The 23,871-nt window shown below is 37.0% G+C and overlaps 1 protein-coding gene and 1 long non-coding RNA gene across 4 annotated transcripts; one reads left to right on the top strand and one right to left on the bottom strand.

The window, feature by feature from the left end:
• Positions 1 to 179: 179 nt before the first annotated feature.
• LOC108415221 lies at positions 180 to 14,705 on the top strand. 3 transcript variants are annotated; one of them, XR_005129399.1, is made up of 7 exons: positions 180 to 269; positions 593 to 853; positions 5,027 to 5,091; positions 5,347 to 5,389; positions 7,854 to 7,986; positions 11,904 to 11,938; positions 13,451 to 14,705. It is a non-coding gene; the product is annotated as an uncharacterized LOC108415221 (long non-coding RNA). The 3 variants fall into 3 exon arrangements; XR_005129398.1 differs by having other exon boundaries at positions 12,394 to 14,705; XR_005129397.1 differs by having other exon boundaries at positions 11,904 to 14,705.
• Positions 903 to 9,136, bottom strand: LOC108415218 (CD48 antigen-like). The gene is made up of 6 exons (XM_017688228.2): positions 8,937 to 9,136; positions 7,638 to 7,976; positions 5,656 to 5,946; positions 5,321 to 5,431; positions 5,142 to 5,212; positions 903 to 3,929 (listed from the first exon to the last, which is right to left on the bottom strand). The coding sequence occupies exons 1-6, from the start codon at positions 8,983 to 8,985 to the stop codon at positions 3,858 to 3,860; spliced, it is 933 nt and encodes a 310-aa protein (XP_017543717.1). The 5' UTR covers positions 8,986 to 9,136; the 3' UTR covers positions 903 to 3,857.
• Positions 14,706 to 23,871: the final 9,166 nt, after the last annotated feature.

Raw genomic sequence — 23,871 nt, 5'->3', positions numbered from 1 at the left:
CCGTCACCATGGAGGAGGAGACAAAAGCTCAATCTCCATTCTGTAAACAGAGAGAAGGACGTACTGGTTAAAGCAGAGGTCTCCTGTACTGCACATAATCTCAGTAGATGAAAGTATGAAGAAATGCTGACAAACAGCTCTTACAAATGCCAGCAATTCCTTCATTCATTAAAAAAACAATCAGTCTGGTCATTGTTTGACAGGTTTGACTAACAGGTGTCCTTGTTGAGTGGCCTGGTAGGAGCTGAGTGGAGCTCAGTGAAGTGGAGGTAAGTGAAGGTTTCCAAATTTAGTGAATTAATTAAATACTTTTTCTACATATTTAAATGGTTCAATGCTTCATTTGGACTGACTTTAACAATCATGAACAGGAAATATTTTGTCACAGTTAATGGAGATTTCAAAGAATGAGCAGATTATAGTTTGTTCAGATTATATGAAATGAATTTGTAATGATTTTATACAGAGTGATGATTTAGTGCCATTTCAGATTACTGCAGAAACAGAGGTTTCATCCTGAATTTGAGTTTAAAAGCGAAGACGAAGGTTTGTTATACTGTGAGTGACGCTGTGATGCTACGTCACCATGCAGGAGGAGACTCGCTGTATATTTAATCGCCATTTCGAAGAAGCGCAGACAGTCATCGGTCGGAGCTCAGAGCTGATCTGCTGGACTGAACATACTTTCAGTTCATAAAGAATGAAAAGATTGCTGACAAACTGCTGCTGGAAATGCCTGCAGTTCCTTCTTCCACTAAAGACCTGGACACTGTCTGATGGATGTGGTTGACTGGCTGCTCTTGTTGTCGAAACTGAAGGGGTGACGGAGCTGCGAGGAGGTCGACGAAGGACGGTAGGACAACACATTCACTCAGATTAAAGAATGAAGATTAGAGACTAAAGAATGAGCAGCTCATCATTTTACTGAGATTATATACATTTATACTGATTTATTTACAGTATTATTGTACTACAGAGTACAGATTCACTTTAAAATGGCATTTCAGATTACAGTTCAAATGATAATTAAGCAGGAAGGAACTCCAGTTGGTGTCCAGTAGGAAGGAAAACTGAGCTGGAAAAACTTTATTTAACTTTAAAACTTTTGGAAACTTTATTACTGAAGACTCAGTGTAGGTTATTTTATTGGGGAGTGAAGGTTGTTTGATGTAGTATTAGTTGTTTATCAGAGTATTTGTCTTTAATGTTCTGATCTGTTGGAGAAATGATAAAAATAGGTTAAATAAACTGATCTGTAGATAAAGTAGATAAAGTTATTGATGTAAAAATGCTAATCATGTTTTGAATGTTCATGTTATTGGCTATGAGTTAATTTTGATATAGTATTGCAATATGAAAAGCATGAGTCTATATATGTGTCTGTAAAAAGTTTGCTTATCCCCCTAACCTTCATTTGCTGAGAGTAAGGAAGGAGAGATGATGTGTATTAGATTATTTTTCAAAATTTTCAGTTAAATTCACTAATAAGTCAGCAGTCAATTTAATGTAATAAACTGAGGAAGCCTGCTAAATATTTCTTGGAAAGACTAAATTGTAGTTTAGTGGTTCAAACAGTTCCAGTTTGTGAGTCTACAAAGGATGAAGAGTTTCTACTTTTCTTATGATTGTCATGTGCACTGCATGCTATTTCAGATGTATAAGATTAATCACACACATGCAGCTGTGGCCAGCGCACATAGTCAGCCAACATGGAATAGCATGTAAATCCACCTGCTTCATTGTGTTGCACTGCTTTGATGGATCATTTTTGAAAAATGTAGAAAAGTACAATTTAAGACAGCACTGAAAGAGTTTAAGTGGTCACCTGAAAAGCTGAATGGATTTTAAGGTGTTGTGCATTCTCTGTCCTCATGTGTTTTTTTTGTTTTTTTCAGTATGGAGAGAAACACATTTGAACATTAGGGGGCGATGTTGTTGTAGTTGTTGTGAAATGATTCAGGTTCATGTGCTGACTTGCACAGCAGCCAACACCCACTATAAAAATACAGAAGTGCAGATCCCTGTTAGTTGAACATAAACAAAACAAAGAAATAAGGTCTTACTGAATGTATGTGCACCTTCCATCCCCACTGAAATGAGTCAGAGGTTTAAATATTAAATTAAAGGTTAAATAAGGTTAAATAAGGTTAAATATTATATTAAAGGTTTTGCTGGTCATAAAATAAAAATGTGATTATCTATTTGACATTAGATTATTTCCACAGCATTGAATAGACCCTGATGTGTTTAAGCTTGACTCTGTAGACTTTTACTGAAGATACAGAGCACAAAATACGCTGGACACACCTTGAAATTTGGGACGATGAAACCCGAAGCTGCTTTATTGTTGGTGGTTTTCAGTTGCTCTAGTTCCTTAATGACCTCACTTTTATCCCTTGCTTTACACATTTCTAAATTATTTAAAAGTCTGCTAAAAACAGTGCTTGAGTTGAGAGTTTACAACAAGTCTAACTAGTTAGATTCTACCCAAAGGCTTTGGCTTTGTTAGTTTGCAAATGAGCCGTTGACACGTTAAAAAAAAGTTGTTGCAAGTCCTGCAGTGCCACTATCCCATACCCTCAAGTTATTAAGTGAAATAAGATATAGTATTGCAGTAATAGGTGTGAGCGGTTTTCATCAGGGGTCTGCCTCACAAAGCAAGTTAAACTCAGACAGGACTCCAGACTGAGTTTCAGCTTCATCAACAAAGGCATCTGTGGTTTACTTCTTTTATGACCCTTAGCAACTGTATCAGTAAAGTGTTAAGTAACAATACTGAAGAGCAGTGCTCGTAAGATACCCCTACCCCTACAAGCCTTTAATGACAACTGACATAAACCTATAAAGAAATTTATAGAAGCTTATACCAAGAAGCATCAGTTACAACGCTTAGTGAGGTGAAATGACAACAAAACTGACAAAAGCAGCTTTTGAAAGCTGATGCTAGAATAAGCATAATGTGTACGTCAGTTATCATGAAAAGCTTATGGAGGTGCCATGTAGCCTTACAAATGCTGCTGTTCAGTGAAATGTTACCAACCTTTCTCCAGGTTTAGATACCGGGGCTGTAGTTCTTCATGCCTGTGCACATAACCATGATCTTAATGATGTACAGCCAAAGAAGAGCAACTTCATAAATATGCAGAAAGCAAATCATGTATATAACTGTTAAAAAGCAATGTTTTGCCTGTGCTACTGCATTAATACTTAATGGAATAATGATTGCTTTATAATATTCTTATATATGTAGTATGTTTAGTTTTTTGTCTGCTAAATGTATTTTATTGTGATATTTTTCACATGATGCTACTAACAACACATAAAGTGAGATTCACCACTGTCAGTTCCTAAGTGCCCCTGATTGTTCCCAGAGCTGTTGATGATCAGATATCCCTGGAGCAGGTTGGGTGTGCAGTATAAATTGCTATGGTGACATATCCTGGTAAAAAGTGATCACAGCATAAAATCCAGGATTGGATCGAACTAAGATTGAAGTTAACTGGCTAATTGAGTGCCTGGTGAGACAGATCCCAGGTGTTCAAGAGGGTGAATAATAAAACCATGATTAAACTGCTGCAAGTCTTGACAGTTGTGACTGTGGTGTCATAAAAATAAAACATACAATAAAAAATAAATCATATAAAAATATGCAATAGAACAGACTGAAATACCATTTTATAGCAGTTCAGAATGAAGTGCATTTTTACATACAGCAGTGGATTTGTGTAAATGCTCTCATACAGTTAATATTTCTGACCAGTTCTAAACAACAGACTGAATACTGATCAAAACAAGGCAGGGATGAACAAAGAAGTTGAAATGTTCTGAAAAAGGATATATACAGCTACTGAAATGAGTTACGTCCTGATAGTCGAGTACAGCACTGACTCACTCTGGTCCTGAACTTCTGTTACTCCAGCTCTGTTTGCCTGTAAAACACACCAGGACATTTCCTTAAAAGCTCTTTTAATACTGTTAAAATTTACATTGTGGTCCAAAAGTCTTCATCAAAAGACCTCTGACAACACACAACAGAAACTTTCAAGCAGCGCTGCTACCTAGGACAGAGGATCTGGTTAGCATTAGCTTCGTTAGCATGCTAACCGCTCTGCCCCCTGCAGAATATGGCTTGGTAGCTAACAGACGATAAAATGGCTGAAATTTAGAGAATAACACTAAGTCGAGGGACTCGTGTTGTAGTGAAAGCTGAAATCAAGTGTTGTTTGTGCCGAGAATGTGTGGTTCTGATATGTGTAGCTCGCAGCTGCTATCATGCTTAGCTTTTTTCTGTTAGCGCCAGCGGTCAGTGAGCTCCCACTCCACTAGAGTTCAAGTACAAAGAGGCCTAACAAATACTAAATTGTGAAGTGTTAAAATTTCCAATATTCTACTTTACACTCAGGTTGTTATGCTGATAATATAATTTGTAATTAGATATTTTGTATTTAATTGGAAAACAACATAGTAGCATTTCCACTAGTGCTCTCAGACTTTTGATCCCCACTATACAATCCTTCCATTTGGCTTTTGTGCCTTTGACTGTGTATGGATATTCTTTCGTAATAATGAAAGCATATGAGAGTCGAAATATCGAGATCTAAAGTTTTTTACATTTCACAAGTCTCAACAAGTCTGTTAAACCAGTCAGAGTGGTTGAGGCCATTCGCTACAGCAAAACACGTGGCTTTCATTTGAAATGGCTACCCACCCCCATGCGGGCAGTAAACAACTGTGTTAACTAAAAAATACTGAACTCACTGAAGCTCTGAATATTGCATCACAAAGCAGCTCACTGGATCCACCATTTAAACATTTCTTTGTAAATATTCTATGTAAAATAAGATAAAAAATTAAGCTAACATTTATGCACACATGCTAATGCTCTGAGTCACATACTGTCTTAAAAGTTTGTTCTGTGATCTAAGTCACAACAGATTAACATGAACAGTCATCAAAGATTAAAATATTTCAACATGACAATTAATTAAAAGAGAATTATTCCTATTCTACTCCTGCTCCATTTCAGGTGTGGATGCTATTGCCCAAATCTGAAGTTCAGTAGACGAACACAAATGTCCCCATGCTAATAAGGTATGTACTACATAAACACAGCACAATGATAAAAACAGTAATAAACTTACCTCATGAGCTTCCTTTGAATTCTGTGGTTTAGTTTTAACTACAGCATAATTCAGCTCAGCATCTTCAGGAACTACAGACACAAAAACGAAGAACAGTATATTATAGAAGTGCAGTAAAAAAGAACATACAAATAATGAAAATTAGTGGGTGTAGCAAATTGAAAAGATCTATTTCTTGCCTTGTTGCTTTGACTTCTTTTTCCAGACCCACGCAAGTAACATCAGTGACAGAGCAACAATCAGAACAGGTATGAGAACCAGCAACTTCATACGATCCCCCTCATTTGGATCTGTATAGGAATGATAATAATAATAATAATAATAATAATAATACAATTGTTCCAAAATATTAACAGCAGAGATCATTTCTAGTATCATGCTGTATCTTCATCAGTAGAGGATCCAGTGAAGGGCCTAACTGCTTCTTTCTGTAAACAACTCTGACTATATTCTATTCACAATTCAATTAGAATCAAATAAAACACAAGATCAAGGTGATAATGGTAACATTTACCTGTGCTGTTATAGCAGAGTTCTGTAATGTTGAGCTTGGTTGTTTGACTGCTGACTGGATTAGCAGCTACACAGGTGTAAGTAGAATAGTTTGGGTTGGTTTTATTCAGAGGAAGATAAAGACGTTCACTGGAATCTGAGCTGCTGATGCTGGAGATTCTCTCTTTCTCTTCATACCAGGACAGACTCAAATCCTTCCCGTTCTCCACAGAGCACAGAGGAGAGCACGACTCTCTGAGAGTCACTGAGTGCTTTTCAGCTTGATTTCTTATGACCGGCTTTAATACTGGAGCTACAAAATACAAAATAAAACAATAAAACAGATAAGAGACAATCACTGAATCTTTGAACTCATTATCATTGAACAAAATGAGCAGAAATATATCAAATGACTATTAACTATTAACAGTTACACTATAATAATGTTAACTGAAATGTGTTTGTTTTGTCTGTCTGGCTGTTGTGGAGAGGTTTCAGTATCTGATCTTATGCTACAACTGCAAAATTTAGACAGGTTGCAGCATGTCTGATATCTACTGTAGTTTATAAACAGCACATCTGAGCTGTGTGCAAAACCTGTTTAGCTCTGGGTGCTGAATTTACTCTCCTGTTCCGCTTAGGTAATGTATACAAACAGAAATGAATGTTTTCCATGTAAAGTGTAGGTGAGTCTCCCAAATTCACTTTAAAACATTTGCAAACAAAACATACATAATGGACCTTTCAGTGTCACACCTGAAAATTTTGGAGCATATGTTCTCTGAACTTGCCTGAGATCAAATTAAATGAAGTACTATTTAAAGTCAATCAAAATGATATCAGTAAGTAAACAATTAATTAATTATAATTAAATATAATCATTGTCACATGCCTCTACTGATTTGTAGCAACAGAAAATGCTAATTTGATTGTGAATAAAAGTACGAAAGTAAAAAGTTCTGCTGGACATGCATTGAAGATGCTGAACTTCTCTTTAAATAAGCCTGAAAGTTCAGACATATAAGCTTGAAACTGGTAGGCATATTCAATCCTGCTAAAATATGTTGCATAAACCAAGCAAAATACTTTGCGTACTATTAAAAATGACTATTATAACTACTAAAACTTACTAGGTTGCCATTTCTGTAGCCGCATTACATGGTTGCGCTCCCTCTCTTGCCCACTGAGTGAGGAACAATGCACTAAATATCCAATTTAATATAAATCCTGAATTTAGTCTTTCCCAGTTTAGATAGACCAAGACATTACCCAAGAGAAACACTTCTTGATTTATTTTTTTTCTGTAGATTCTAGTGCACCATAAGACATCATCACGATGAGACAGTAGCAATCTACTAACAGAGATATTTTGTATATTTGTCATGTTTTATTATAATCAAAAAAATATTCCATTTGGTTTATACATCATATTTTAACAATGTTGAACATATTCATTATTTTAATGTATATATTAATAGTCAGGCTTCCATTTAACTAACATTCAACTAAACATCTATTAAACACAGCTGAACTTGAAGATAAATGTAATTGATTCAGATAAATCTAACACTGAACCTAAGCCCAATCCAAATTTACACTTCAATCCAACCTTAACTTTCATCCAAACCTAACATTAACCCTGATAACAAAATAAAGTGTGGCCACAAATTCTGTACAGTTAGTTCAAAATCACTTTAAACAATAATTTCCTTACGATACTAAATGTAGTTATTGGACATGAATTGGGTTAAGAATACATTACAGGAAAATGCCTCAATCTAATCACATGAAGAAAGTAAAATAAATAAAAATAATAATAATTTACAATCTCAAAATGTAATAAAACAAACAAAAAATATAAAATAATTTTAAAAAATTTAATCCTGTTCCGGTGCTGCAGCTACTTCAGTTGATTTGTCTTCAGTCTGAACCCAGTTCTGTCGGTTCAATTCATATTCTACCTCTTTCTACAGGAACTCTAAAGGTGAAAATATATTTACTCACCATAGATATCAACACTGAAACTCCAGACTGAAGTTCTCTCAGTAATGATCTGTAGTTTATAAACTCCATAATCTTCTCTGCTGATGTTCCTGATGGTTAAAGATCCACTGGTTCTGTTCAGCTGCAGTCTGTCTCTGAATCTCTCACTGGGATAATCTGTATTAGTCTCCCCTTTAAACACCAGACTATTCACTATCTTTATATCTGCATTCTCAGGTCCATAAAACCACAGTATGTGAGCATCACTCTGAACTCCAGTTAATCCAGTATGGATGGTTACAGTGTTTCCCTCCAGCTCCTGCAGTCTGACAACCTCTTCTCCAGCTGAGCACAGCAGACCTGAAAGAGAGTAAGTAGATAATATTAGTCTAAAGACTCACATCCAGAAGATATTTCACATGAATTCATCTCTGAAGCCACTTTCTCAGATGAATTAAACAGTGACTGAACTTGGACTACAACAGGCCTGTTGTACAACACTCTTACTGAATTGAATTCACATTAGATACAAGCTCAGCAGACTGCTTGCTGTGTTTCTGCTATGGAGGAAAAGCACTGCTCTACTTTACTTATTAAACTTTAAGCTCATTATACTGTCCTTTAAGACAATATTCAAACATTAATAAAACCTGCAGAAGAAGTACCAACAATGAGACTCCTAATGTAAAAACTAATGTAATTAAACTATTACAAAAGGTGCTTTTTGATAAAAATAACAAACATTTTGTTAAAAAAATGTTCAGGTCATATGATAAAACATATTGCATATGTGCACTAAGTCACTATATTCACTGGTGAACAGCATCTAATACCACATCACTTTTTTTGCATGTCATGTCTCACATGATTTGAAATATATTTCATACTTTACATATATGTAAATGACCATAGCTAACATGTTCATTTTCATTTTCAAATTAAAGCCATCAGCCCTGCTGTAAACACTCAACTGCTGACTCAGTACTGTGGCACTTCGTTTAAGCACTCGTCTACCTGATCCTGCTATTCCTTCTTTCATCTTTCTATCACTCTGCACAAGCTTAGTGATCTCACTACTGCTTAAAGCTTCATCCACACACTTTATGTACTAGATCCATCATTAATGTGACTGTATTTCACACCAACTTTCAGTTCAGCTCTACTGTATAAACACATCAACACTCACAGTCACACTGTTTTCTATTAAACCCAGAGCAGTAACTGTAAAGACGATCTCTGTCAGTGATCAGACCGGACTGACCGCTCTGTCAGTCCAGAGCTCCTCGTTTTCCTGCAATAGTATGAGGAAAACAGACTTACAGTAAAGCAGGAGAAGCAGAGCTGGATGAATCCTGTATTCTGAGAACATCTTCACCAGCCATTCTAATCAACCAGCTTCATCTACTAACTCTTCAACTCCATCGTCAGTTTCTTCTCAGACAGAGAAATACAAAAATAGAAACACGGAGAAAACAAAAGAAACACGGAGCTGATGTGACAGGGGCTGGGCTAGGCTGGGCATGCCCATCATGCATTGCGGGAAAAGCTGACATGGAGTTTAACAGGCAGTTTCACCACCTTACACACGGGAATTATAACAATATCAGGTGAGATGAGTCTTTTAAATGATGTTAAAAACTTTGTATAAAATATAGGTTAACCCTTAACTGCCTGATTTATACTGATAGATTATAGTGAAGGGTTATCAATGATCTGCTGTGATCATGCACTGTAAACCCAGTAAACACAAACTCTCTGAATGCACTGCATGTGTATATATTTACATTGTTTACATTGTTTGTAATTCTCTGTCTTGGCAGTAAGTTGTGTTTTAGCTGGTGTAAACACCATATTACATTAGAATACACACAAATAAAGTTGCTGGCATCATGGTTAAAGGAAGGCAGTTAGATTAATGATACTAACCCTGGTGATGTAGATCTACTGCAGCTTCTAGTTCCAACTACAACCTGCAACACCTGCTTCATCTCTTCAGAAGGAGATGATTGGCTGGACCGGATGCTTTAGTGTGCATTTTAGATACAGGTTGGAACTAAATACTGCAGGAAAGTAGATCTACAGAGAGAGCTGGTGACCACTGAGGTACAAGAACACAGGTTTGGTTCCCGACTTCTTGCTGATCTCCAGTCATTGTATTGACTTATTCAATCCCATCATCATCACCTGACCTAATGTAATGAAGGACTGATCAGCTGAAGCAGGTGTTGGATGGTAACTGTAAATACTGGATTTCCTCCAGAGGAGATTTAGAAATGGTTAAGCCAGCGCACTTTAAGTGTTTATTTGTTCTTATTGTGTTTATTGTGATGTTAAACTAATTGGCTTTACTTTTCATTTTCTCAGATTAGGATCTCCTGAAAAGATTACAGTTTTTTGTTGTTTTTGCTTACATGTACCACAGTAATTTACACTTAATAGACTTAGATCCCCAGTGCTGCTGGCTTCTATACGGTGAATTATTGGCCAAACTTCCAATACTACTACTACTGCTAATAATAATAATAATAATAATAATAATAAGTAGAAAAATAAGCATTTTTATTCATGAAGCATCTTTCAAAAACCCAAGTACATTTACAATGGAAGTAATAAATATTATACACAAATAAAAACATCAGGTGACAAATAACATAATTGTACATAAAAAAGAAGAATAAATAAAACAGTATATACAAATAAACATACATACATAAACAGTAGAAAACAAACTGAAATGTTTTCTTGTTTCAGCCTAACACACTATGCACGTTTTCTTTATAAGTCAAAAACGTGAAACACTATTAAGAATGGCTGTGAGTGGCACAGCTGCTTGTATCTGTGACTGCAGTTCCTGAGAGCAACCCCGAGGTTGTTTTCAGCACGTGTTCGGTCAAACTCAGGCAGTCATTATATTTCGTGCTGAAGGCGTTGACGGAATACATTGGAGGCTCTGAATAAAGGAGAATATTTGTTTAGCTGTTATTTCTTTTTTCTCACACTCTCACAAGCTAGATGTTCCGGTGTACACTGAAAAAGTGGAATCTACGTTTCCCTTGATCAATCAAAATTAAAACGATCAGAAAAGACAGTCTCTGATCTCTCATGTATTGTATAAAACTTTTAGATACGCTGGGGCCTCATTTTAAGCTGAAACCCACCACTTCCGTTTTAAAGTGTGAGTCTGGGGGGCTGCTGACTGCTGCCACTGTGACTAGAGTTCATCAACCACAGACATATAGTACAGTACAAAAGTCAGACACCCTTCATTTACTTAACTTTCAGTCAAAACGATTATTAAGTACAATTTATTCACTTATATTTGTAATATATAGACACCAATCAGGCATAACATTATGACCATCTCTTTGTTTCTACACTCAATGTCCATTTTATCAGCTCCACTGATTATATAGGTGCACTTTGTAGTTCTACAGTTACAGACTGTAGTCCAACTGTTTCTCTGCATACTTTGTTAGCCCCCTTTTACCCTGTTCTTCAGTGGTCAGGCCCTCCACAGACCCTCACAGAGCAGGTGCTATTTGGGTGGTGGATCATTCTCAGCACTGCAGTAACACTGACATGGTGGTGGTGTGTTAGTATGTGGTGCACTGGACTAAGTGGATCATGTTGCCATGTTATGGTTTTGTTCAACCAGCAGATTTGTGACCCTTTGGCGGTCAAATGTTTTTAGGCAGTTGTATGACTACAATAGAAAAATCTAAAAGCTTCTGTATAAAGCCGCTTTAAATTCACTATTCTAATTTGAAACCACTATTCAAATTTTGATGATTATGCTATCATGGGATTATTTACAGTACAAAAATGTACTGAACACTAGAGCAGCTCTAGTGAATTTCACTTAAGAGTTTTATTCTTAGTGTGTTGGAGGGTTTAATGCATCCTCCCTCCGTTTACCATCATCCACACATCAATACATTATCATATCGCTGTTGTTGTATCTCCATTTTTGCCATTTTTCAGTTTGTGACACATTTTGAAAGCACTCATTGTCCTTCACATTGTGTGTAAAGTTCATGAGGAGTGGCCCAAAATAATTGAACCAGAATGACTTGGAAAAAAGTCTTGTTCCATTGACTTACATTTAAAGTAAAGTGTGTTTTTTCCTTCTCCTTTAAAGTAACCATTCTGGAGATACAAGGTTTTCATCCAACAACAGCGATATGCCTCTGTGATCGAATTGGCTGCAGCTCTGAGAATCATAATGGAAAATGTGGTTTGTTTATCCATCCATCCTCACTTATTCAGTATCTGTTGTTCTTTCTACAGAGTGAGTTCAGCCGTCTGCTGTATGAAATGAACAGGTGAGTGAGCTAGAAAAACAACAGAGAAAATTAAATGAATAACCAGCAATTAAACAAGAGCTGCAGTTACATGAAGCTACTGGTTTTATAAATAAAAAACAGCATCTGTTTGGAAGTCACTAAAATCATTCTTTTATCTGTATTATCTTTGATCTGAAAATAAATTTGTCTTTTTTTTGTTGTAGCCACTGAAACCCTTACTATTTTAGCTGTTTTTGTAACTGATTGGTTCTTTAATGATATGTTTAGTCATTTTAGTTGTACCTTAGAACCTTTATCATAGAACTACACACAGTCAGGCTGCCATTAATCTGCTCTTTATTGTTTCATTTGCAGCTCAGTTATGACTTGCATTTAATTCTTGTGCAAAGCTAAATATTAATGATTATTTTACTGTTTAGTTCCTTATTTTCAATTATTTGTTCTCTGTTTTGTTGTTTGGTTGTTGTCATCAGTTTCAAGGGAATCACCACAAAAGAGCACAGCAAAAATAAGAAAAGCAGAAATAATCAGAGAACACCAGAATAGAGCTTTTCAGCTGCTGAAAAAAGGGAAGGAAGAATTTTGTGGAGGTTGGGGGGGGGGGATACAGTATATCTTAATATTGTCTTGAAATCCCCTTACTTACGTTGTGACATAGTTCATCCTTGACCCCCAGCAATCTCCCAAAATTCAAATCTTGATTGATTCCTTCATGAAGCTTCTCCCTTCCTACTATTTCATCTGGAACTACTCCCTCAAGAACATTCTCTAAAGATTTTTCACATATTGTCTCAAAATGTGATAATAGTGAAGATAAACTATAATAACAAAAACATGTGGAGAAACCAAAATGTTTATAAAAAACAAACACAAGTTCTTTTTTAGACTGTTCAGCTCAGCTGTAGCTCAGCACCCACTTTGCCTCACAGTTTCTAGATTCTTGTCTGGAAGTGGTTGTAAGCAATTACCAGCCACAAACATTTGCGTTTGCTTACATTTCTTCTGAGTAAACAGGAAACTGTCTTGGCATCCTATTACAGTACCACACTCGAATTCAGTGAGCTCTTCAGAATGACTCATTCTTTCACAAATGTTTGTAAAGGCAGGCTGCATGGCTAGGTGCTTGATTATATACACCTGAATTCAACGATTAAGTGGTGTGTCCCAGTTTATCATTTTTATCAAGAGTACAAATTAAGACTCATAAGGCTATGAAAGCGTACTCCACACCTCAGATGTCCAATTTTGGTGTTATAGTACAAATTGTTGTCTTTTTTATCTGTTCAATTTTCTCAGTAACAGCTTCTTAACAGCATCCATTCAAACAGTTTTGGTGGTCTTCCGTGTCTTACATGGTTGTTACCAATTTTTCTCTGTATCTATTTATAGTTTTGAACTTCAGTTTTGGAAACACCTGTTTTTTTTCATGTAATTTTTCACACTTCCCTTTTTAAATGAAAATCAAGTGTCTAATATCTCTCTTGTGGGTAGCACTTCCTGTATGACTGACTGTGAGAGCATCTCTTTCAGTTCTCATCATCACACACTGAACTGTCATCACGTGAGTGAGTGAACAGTGAAGAGCTCTGAACCTGCATCAGCTTCATTTAGCCTCATGGAATTTCACAGTGAGGACCTTTATCATCATATCATCTAAGCTGATTTTGTTCCTGGATAGCCAGTCGTGTGTACAATTGTTAGCTGATAAAATCCAGCAATTTAACACTTGGCCTGACAGAACAGGGGTGCACAACTCCTGTTCTAGAGAGCCAGTCTCCAGCATAGCTTGGAGGTCTCCTTAATCAAACACAATCAATAAACCTGCATCCAACATATGAGTGTGTTTGAGCAGGTACATCACCAAACTGTGCTGAACACCAGCCCTAAAAGACTGGAGTTGTTAGAGTGTTATAATGTCTCAGTTTCTCTCAAGTAAATAATTAGTCCCTCACTGTTCTTTCATATCTACTTACTCTTTATGGTTGAAATACTTTTTGGAGCACTGAAAGCAGTAGTCAGAGTTTCATTAATAGACCTTATCATGTAGAAAACAACACTTGGCCTTAACAAAGCTGACAACTAGTTTAGAAAGGTTAGAAAATGAGCATCGTAGTAATAAAGTTCATGTTTACATCTTTAGTTCCAAATATTATTTTGTTCAGTGCTGTCAAATACATAGAATACTTAATAGTTTTGTAAATCGAAAAGTAGTAGAGAATCCGTCCTCAAAGAGTGCATTTACACACAGACAGAAATAGACACGCTCTCGTGCGACTGTACTACTGAACAAAGCTCACCACTGTACAGATCAATGTCCTGCCCCAGATACAGAAACCCACAATCTCCATTATGAGTTTCAGAGCCACTGAGGGTCTAAAAGCAGTTGAGTTAGACTCATAAATCTTACAGTGATTATAGCTGCTTTTGCAGAATTGCCCTCCTTTTTGTCTTTTTAGTGTCTTTGACAAACGATAGTTGAAGGTTTTTCTCATGTAAAATAAATATTACAATTACATACAAACTTAAATCAGGCTTTTAAGAGTTGGGTATTGATAGGAAGAGTGGAGCTTGTTTTAGAGCAAGCAGTTTGAGGTGTTCACGCCTCTTACCCTCCTTTAACCAACCGCCACTATGTGAGTCTGTATATGTGCATGTGATGACTTCTTCATGTCTTCCGTTCCATTCTTTACTTTGAACATCTCTATTCAAAGGAACATCATGATGAAAACAAGAGTCACACAAAAACTTCCTCAAGCTCAAATATATCATAAAAGGATGAACCTGAACTGACAGTGTGTTTGTTTCCTTTCACACTTTCTTTTAATTTGTTCACACGTTACCCACAAATCCCCACCACTTCCCTTTTGCCTGTGATGTCTAAAGTTATTGAATGTTCATGAAAGCTCATACAGTACTAAGCACAAGAAAGTTATTCATTTTACAGTGTCAACAATAAACAACGAAAGCATGTATTTAACACATCTGTGGACTTTTCAACATGAACATTTACTTTTATCTTTTATTCACTGTTATTTAAAATTTTCTTTTAATTTAAAATGATTAAATGTAGTTATTATTTTCTTTGTCATGTCAATCCCTGTTTTTGTAAATGCTCGGCTACGTTGAAAATGAGGGTTGCCCTCAATGTACTTCCGAGTCAAAATAAAGGTTGATTGATTGATTGATTGATTTTATAAATAGTTCCACAACTACATGAACATACATACACACATATACATACCTACATGCATACACATTACAGACATACATACATAAGCTCCCCAACTTTGTCACCTTGGGTGTTTAAGGTGGAAGTAACTTCAGGCTCCTGTAGATGGTGTTGCACAAGGATGATCAGACAATAAGTACCTGCACGTGTGAGACAGGATTCATTGAATGAGAAAAGGTGGTGCGGTGCAGTGAATGTCTCACTCCATGTGTGGAAAATGGGTCACAAAAATGCAAATCTACAGGAAATTCATGTCAGAATTGCGTCAGAAAGACAAACTGATGGACAGGGACTGCCGGTGTGTTTCATGGCTTGTGAATCAAAATTACTTCCAGGCAAGAATTGATGCAGGTTACAACCAATTTCTGACAGAACACTGCGCAGGGAGCTGCATGCCATGAACATATGGAGCAGAGTGGCATGCAAGAGCCTTTTGCTTACTTCTACTCACAAATTTGCCAAGTTATAGTGGCAGAAGAGACAAAAACTGGACTGTTCATGACTGGAAACAGATGAATCATGTTTCTGCCTGTATATGAATGATGCTAGACCTTATGTTCATCATAGACCTCAGTAAGCCTTCAATAAGGACTGGGAGCAAGGTGTGTTTCAAGCTGTAGGAGCTCTGTGATGTTCTGGTGTGTTTTAATTGCACCGAAATGGGTCTTTTATTTGAGGTGACAGTAAATTTGAACCACAGTGCCTACATGGCGCTGCTGTACATCCAGGTTTTGCCTTTTGATATCCAGTCAACAGTGTATGTGGGCATTGTTCTGTGACCACTGATGTAGGACTAGAAGATGACCAACACAAACTGTGCAGCAGCAAATGAGCTATCGTCTCTGACTTTACATCTACAACGTGGACTGACAAGGTAGGAGTGTCTAATAGAGTGGACACAGTGTTTAAAAACTCCAGCAGCACTGCCTCAGTGTCTGACCCACTCATACCAGCACAACACACACTAACACACCACCACCAAGTCAGTGTTACTGCAGTGCTGAGAATGATCCACCACCCAAATAGTGCCAGCTCTGTGAGGGTCCATGGGGGTCCTGACCACTGAAGAACTGAAGTGCACCTATATAGTAAGTGGAGCTGATAAAAGGTTGCAGAGGTTGCTACTGGAATCCTCTTCCACTCCTCCATGATGAATGTTGGAATTCATGTTTCCCTCAATGAACCAAAGGTCCTCAGTTCCAGACCATGATACTACCACCACCATCCTTGACTGTAGGCAAGAAACAGTTGTCTTGGTACTCCTCACCAGGGCGCCACCACACATGTTGGACTCCGTCTAAGCCAAACAAGTTTATCTTGGACACAGGACATAGTTCCAGTAACCCATGTTCTTGGACTGCTTGTCTTCAGCAAACTGTTTCCAGACTTTTTTGTGTGTCAGCTTCAGAAGAGGCTTCTTTCTGGGACGACAGCCATGCAGATGGAGTTAATGCATTATGCGGCGTATGGTCTGAGCAGTGACAGGCTGACCTCCCACTCAACCTCTGCAGCAATGCTGGCAGCACTCATGCATCTATTTTTTGAGGCCATTCTCTGGGTATGATACTGAACATGTGGACTCAACTTTTTTGGTCGACCCTGCGGAGGCCGAGTGGAACCTGTCCGAGTGGAACCTGTTCTGGAAAAGCTCTGTATGACCTTGGTCACTGTGCTCAGTCTCAGGGTGTTAGCAATTTTCTTATAACCTAGGCCATTTTTGTGGTGTATATTTTCAGAGGACAGTGAATCTGCACTGCTATACAAACTGTACACTGACTACTTTGTTATATTCAAGTTTCATGAGATATAAAGATATAGTAAAATATTTGCAGAAATGTAAGGTGAGTACTCACTTTTGTCAGATACTGTATATATACACAGCAACATTGCTCAGATGACTTAAATAACATGATACCTGGAGACATTAACAGGTTACCATGTTAAACATGCAAAAACCTTCATAGACATTAAAAATGCTCTGAATTTGATAACTTCATTCGGTTATTATTATGAATTTCTACTGAGCATAGGCTTAACATTACCTTTTATTGATTATTGTGAACTAATGATAGTTTGGTTTCTTTCATATTTTCTTTTTGCTCACTTGGGTTGGCTATAGACTTTGTCATATTATTATTGGCATTTATGTTTGGAAACTCTTTGTAAGCGATGTAGGCCTGTGCCAAGAGGTTAAATAAATTAATATTTAAGAGCCAAAAAATAGGTTGACATGTACAAAATATTCAGACAGCACATGTTCTGTTGTAAAACAAAAGGTAATTGAAGAGGCACAAATCACCAGTTAAATAAAGCTGTATTAATAGTATATGTTAATTATAAAAGCATTTACTACAGCATTTTTAAGGAGAACTTTTATGGTGGGCATCCAGTGAATGTGAACTCTTAAATATCTGCACAAATAGAAATAGCGCCATCTGCTGATCAATTACCACTTCGTCAAGTCATTGAAGTTGTTACACCCTTACTAATTACTAACAGAGAAAGAAGACAGAAAAAATGAACATCAAAAGTTAATTTATTTCCTTTTAACTGTACAAACTGTTTCTCTGTATACTTTGTTAGCCCCTTCTGACCCTGTTCTTCAAGGGACCCTACAGGTCCACCACAAAGCTGGTGTTATTTGGGTGGTGCATCATTCTCAGCATTGACATAGTAGCATGTTAGTGTGTGTTACAGTGGTACATGTGGATCAGCCACAGCTGATCATCTGGTGCCCAGGGTGCTTTGCATCAATAACACATTTGTTTACAGCTAATAACAGCTTCAGGTCCACCTGAGACATTTATTTACATCTCAGAAGCTGCGGAGCTCTTAACACACAGAGTAAAGTCACTTCCTTACTGAACAGTGACAGAAGATGAGAGTCTGTATCATTCGCCTCTGCTGAGTGAGATCACAGTGAGAGCTGAACACCACAGAAACTCCACAACATGCTTAAAGAATGGATTCCAGCAGGAGAGCCTTCATCTGTTTAATCATCTACACCACAGGTGAGCATCTTTTCTAATATCCAGAGACTGATAGAGCAACATAGAGTCATTCTGAAGTGTACTGATGTCAATGGAATAATATCTCATGTAGTAGTAGAAGTAGCCGAGCTGAAAACAGTGTAAAATCATATCAGGTCCAAACAAGTTCCATAAAGAACTACAGCGGAACCTTAATTCATCCAGCATCTTTTTTGGGTTCCATCTGGCCTAAAATAAAATGCTAAATCTCCAAAGTGAGAGGAACTAACTGATCAGAGGTAATTACTAACTGAAAGAAGATTCCTCAGAAGCAAATGCTTTATCATTGGGCAATACTAACAAATTGAGTTTAAACTGATGCTTATAAAGCAGTGAGAGTGATTTGTCCTTAACTGCTCTATATGTACCCATATTGTATTGAACAGTAGCAGCTTTATTGATTTAACTAAAAAAATCCCAGTCATCAAAAATGAGTATTTCTCTTGTATTCTCCATTTGAGCCAGACATGGATTTTGAAACATATAAGGAATGACTCTCATTATGGAATATATGCCAGTAACTAAACTAAATAAAGCCATAAACTAAAACAAATCTAAAATTCAGAAGCTATTGGCTCTATAAACACTGCACTGTTGGATTGTATTAGACATTAGACATCACAAAGTGTGACTGTAGGAACAAAGTGTGTTTAGAGTCTCTTTGTGCTGCAGTGCTGCCCATTTCCTTTGTGGGCTCTGTGGTCAGTGACCCTTCAGAGTAACTGGGGTGCAGGTATAATGTTTAGTTAAAGTGTGAGCAAAGGTGAAAAGCATTGCAGATTACTGTCCCATCAAAATCTCCTTTTTAAATTTGTGCTCTGTTTTATAAATATCAGCTGCTCTTTAAACTGTGTGAATGTTTCGTGATTAATGAACCAACAGAAACTGTCCAGAATTACTGAAAAATATAATTACATTAACTTAAAGTTATGAAAGTTATATAATATATAAGTTATATCTTTAAATATATAACTACTAGATCACCCCATAACCCTAAAGAATGGTGCACAGACTGCTCACCATAGCAACACAGACAACAGTCTCACCTAGCTAGAAGCTAACAAAACGACAAAGACTTTAAAAGAGTCTTGCTAATTTGGACATGAATTGCATTTATAAACACTGCAGCTCGTTGCCTGATACGTTTAATCTGCAACGAGAAACTGTCGCTAAAATGTTTTGAATATGAACTAAGTAGAAGCTGGCAAATGAGAAGCTGACTTCAGCCTCATAACACGCCAAACATTGAGAGACATTTTACAAGATATCTTTCTTCTTTCCCAATAAGTTTCCTACGGAGATGTGAGAAAAGCAGATATAACTGAGCTAAAGCTTAAAGCACAGCAAAGTGAGTCTGCTTTTTTGTATTAGCACATTTAAAGAAGCAGAATAAATTGGTCAAAGCACAGATTTTAAACTTTGCCTTCATATCTATGTTTTTGTAAATAGGAGATATTTTATTACAATCTGCACAGAAAATCATTTGGAAAGAAAACAAACTTCCTTTACGTATTTCTCATTGTTTAACTTAAGGAAAGTCATAAATACAGACTCAATCCTGTCACAGCAAATGCAAACTGAATGTAAAGAGTCACTAACTAACTAGTTAAGCATGTTATTGTGTAATTACATTAAACAGTCAAAAATGACAGCAACTCTAGACGTCTAAGGGTTTATCTTAAGGCATATTATTCAGTCATTTCCATGAAAAGGTTTAGTAGTTGCTGTGAAATTACCAGGTAATGTAATAAGAAGAGTGAGAAGTTGAAGTGTAGGCCTTCATATGCACTTTTTGGACTTTAAGAGGTTAATATGAAATGAACTGATAGTAAATATCTTCTGTATGTGAATGTTTAGACTAATATTGTCTACTTACACTGTTTCAGGTCTGCTGTGCTCAGCTGGAGAAGAGGTTGTCAGACTGCAGGAGCTGGAGGGAAACACTGTGACCATCCATACTGGATTAACTGGAGTTCAGAGTGATGCTCAGATACTGGGGTTTTATAGATCTGAGAACGCAGATATAAAGATAGTGAACAGTCAGATCATTAGAGGAGAGATTATTACAGACTATTACAGTGAGAGATTCAGAGACAGACTGCAGCTGAACAGAACCAGTGGATCTTTAACCATCAGGAACATCAGCAGAGAAGATTCTGGAGTTTATAAACTGCACATCATTACTGGAATATCCTCAGTCTGGAGTTTCAGTGTTGATGTCTATGGTGAGAAAATATTACATTGTTGTCTATAGACTGAGGTAGAAGATGAATTAGCAGAACTGGGTTCAGACTGTAAAACAGTATTAATCTTCCAACTTGGGAAAGTTGATTTTTTTCATCCCTTAAACCTCAGTGGTCTGTTTGGGGGTCTTCCATTTTTCTGACATTTTGTGCTGTTGTTGTTTTTTGTACTGTTAGTAGTTAAGAGTATTATTGGCAGTGTTTGTGGTTATATTTCTGTGTGTAACTTTTCCAGTGCTATTTTTATCTGCTTTAATGTTTTATTCTGTATTTTATAGCTCCAGTATCAAAGCCAGTCATAAGAAATCAAGCTGAAAAGCGCTCAGTGAGTCTCAGAGAGTCGTGCTCTCCTCTGTGCTCTGTGGAGAACGGGAAGGATGTGAGTTTGTCCTGGTATGAAGAGAAAGAGAGAATCTCCAGCATCAGCAGCTCAGATTCCAGTGAACATCTTTATCTTCCTCTGAATAAAACCAACCCAGACTGTTGTGCTTACACCTGTGTAGCTGCTAATCCAGTTAGTAATCAGACAACCCAGCTCAACATTACAGAACTCTGCTATAACAGCACAGGTAGATTAAAATCATTATTTTGATTTTGCATCTTGTTTGTTACTAAATGAAAGGCTTTATAATCAGAGATGGTTCAGATTATGAATCGGTCTCAAAACCAAGAAACTACAGAAGCGATTAAAATTGCTCTGTTAGAGACATATAAGTAATGCAAGTAACATAATGCTTATTAAGTCAGTAACTGTAATAGAGGAATCTACAGGGGTGCTTGAAAGTTTGTGAACCCTTTAGAATTTTCTATATTTGTATGAATTTGATCTCAAAATTCACCAGATTTTCACACAAGTCCTGAAAGAAGATACCCAAATTAAATAAATGACTCAAAAATATTGACTTGGTCATTTATTTATTGAGGAATATGATCCAACACATTGTAAAAAAGGCCCTAATTTTACAGGAAATAACACTTAAATTTTTAAGTTAATTTTCTATTTTTGTTTTAATTGTATACAAGACTCTAAAATTATGGACCTCTGTAAATTACCTGGCCAACTGTTATTTTAAGGATTCTACCAATACTGACAAATTACATTTATTTCTTACATGTTGTACAGAAACAATACTGTATAATTTATATAGTACTTTTCTGTTTTTTTTTCTTAATTACATGCAAATTCCTGGAAAAAGCCAATAATTATCCGTAATTAAATAAGTAGCACATTAGCACAGTTTTAAAGGTTTATGTCAATACTAACAACTTGAGGTTTTTCTTAGTACTTCTAAGGTATATCTCATTAGTTTTACATTTTTAATAATTTTACATGTTTTGCCAATTAATTTGACAAAAGTAAAACGAGTAAAGCCAAATCAGAAAAACAAGGCATTGCAATTGTCCATCCAGGAAGTAGCAGAAGCTGGAATGATAAGCCCTTCAGTCCTTCAGAGCAGCAACGTACTAGAAACTTTCAACCTTGAGACAGCAGTCAATTTTTATATATATATATATGTGTGTGTGTGTGTGTGTGTGTGTGTGTGTGTGTGTGTGTGTGTATTTATATTTAACCATCGCACTGTGTTGTGTTATATGGCAGCGCTGCTTTTGTTGTTTGACAGTTCTGAGGAGCCTTTGTTTTAATATATAATCCAGTTTTTGACCTGTGAATGACCATCACACATTATTCTGTTGAAGATATGTCTACCTGAACGAGTTCTAGGCAGCTTTTAAACTTAGAAATCTGAATATTGATGTCTATGATCACACATTTTGGAGTTGTCCCTTCAAAACACACAGATTCTTTGTTTTTTTTCTTCATCAGGCTTGTCCAGTGTCCACTGCTGTGGCTCAGTTGAGCTTGTGGTCCGATTGGTGCTCTCCGCTCTGGTGGTCCTGGCCACCATCTCCATCCTGCTTTATCACTTCACATCCAGATCAGTTTCAGATGGAGGACTAAATAGAAAACGTCACCACTAACAAATCACTGATGTTCTTCTCATATCAGAACAGAAAAAATAGACTGTATGTAAAAATGCTTGGTACTGAATAGAACTGAAAACAGAGAATGTTCCTCTTCTCTCTTACCTAAAGGAACAACATGTAATACTGACAGAAAGTGTTTAAATAGGTACCGCAGTTCAAATTTACAGAGCCCCGCTGATGAAATCCTGTATAAATAAAAATAATGCATGGCTTATTAACGTGTGGGAATGAGATCCTAATGTGTGGCCACAACTTAATAAAGCATGGGAATGAGATGATTAAGTCATGGTCATGACATAGTAAGGCATGAGAATGAGATCACGGCTTACTAAGTCATGGCCACGCATTAGGATCGTGTTCCCACGCTCTACTAAGTCGTGGCCAAGACTTAATTATATCGTTCCCATGCCTTACTAAGTTGTGGCCACGCATTATTTTCATTTATACAGGATGTCTCCAGTGGGGCTCCGTACAAATTCAAAATACTGGAGAGAGTTCTGTTCACCCACCACCTCCTCCCGAGGCTTGAAGCTCACATGGGTTGCCAGGTTAAAGCTACTGAAACTATACCAACAAGCTCGAGAAAAGCTCAACTTTAAACTTTGACATGGCAAGTGATGATGAGTCCTACCCTGTAAGTTTATCGGTTTATGAATATGTCTGCAAAGTTTTTACAGATTCACTGTCCCTGGTCAGCCTGATAAATTAGTGAAGGTTAGCTAATCTTAGCTGAAGCTCAGTGCTTACCAGTTCAGGAGAAATTCAGCCAACTAGGCATCCATCTTTCTGGGCTCTAAGTTATCTCTGTCTTTCAAATGCATCACCCATAATTACATGCATTTTACTACATCTCTGATCATGGAGCTCTTTAGAGAGATCCCAAGGCTTTTTAGCTTGTGTAGAACCTGATATTATCTCTGTTTCATTTGCTCACTTCCATGGTGGCAGGATGCTGTTTGATAGCCAGTTTGTTTAGTATCTGGCAACCTGGGGCGTCAAAATAGTGCTGGGAAATGGGCAGTGGGCAGGATCACAAACACAAGCAGAATTTCCGCTCTGCAATGGAAATTTCCGAGAAGATCATACTTGCTGCAGGGCTGCTGTCGGAGAAGCCACTATTACAATGTAGCATGTTTCCCTAATGTCTGATGACACATCATGGTCCTTGTGTGATTTACAACAGTAAACATATCACATATTGTTCCTTTAATACTCATAAGTATCTTACACTTAAATAAAACCTTCCACCTTAAGGGAACTGGACATAGCTGGGTTCACAGATGTGGCACCTTTCAGAGTGAGGAATTTCATTCTTATAGTCAGGATTAACGTAGTTTAACAGCTGAAAGCAGTGGATTGCTCTGTGTGTGTGTGTGTGTGTGCGTGTGTGTGTGTGTGTGTGTGTGTGTGTGTGTGTGTGTGTGTGTCTATTTAAAAAATATATTTTGCAGCAACTCTGTCTGT

This window comes from Pygocentrus nattereri, chromosome 22, assembly GCF_015220715.1.
Source record: "Pygocentrus nattereri isolate fPygNat1 chromosome 22, fPygNat1.pri, whole genome shotgun sequence".
Classification (NCBI taxonomy): Eukaryota; Metazoa; Chordata; class Actinopteri; order Characiformes; family Serrasalmidae; genus Pygocentrus; species Pygocentrus nattereri.
The sequence above is the reverse complement of the archived record's forward strand: the minus strand, read 5'-3'. Positions and strand labels throughout refer to the sequence as shown.

What these genes read in the sequence shown, in the direction of transcription:
- LOC108415218 (XM_017688228.2), bottom strand. Translation starts at nt 8,985, where the DNA reads ATGTTCTCAGAATACAGGATTCATCCAGCTCTGCTTCTCCTGCTTTAC. An exon ending in TCTGCTTCTCCTGCTTTACT is followed by an intron (nt 7,977 to 8,936) that starts GTAAGTCTGTTT and finishes ACTCTCTTTCAG; the next exon opens with GTCTGCTGTGCTCAGCTGGA. An exon ending in AAAGAAGTCAAAGCAACAAG is followed by an intron (nt 5,213 to 5,320) that starts GCAAGAAATAGA and finishes TTGTGTCTGTAG; the next exon opens with TTCCTGAAGATGCTGAGCTG.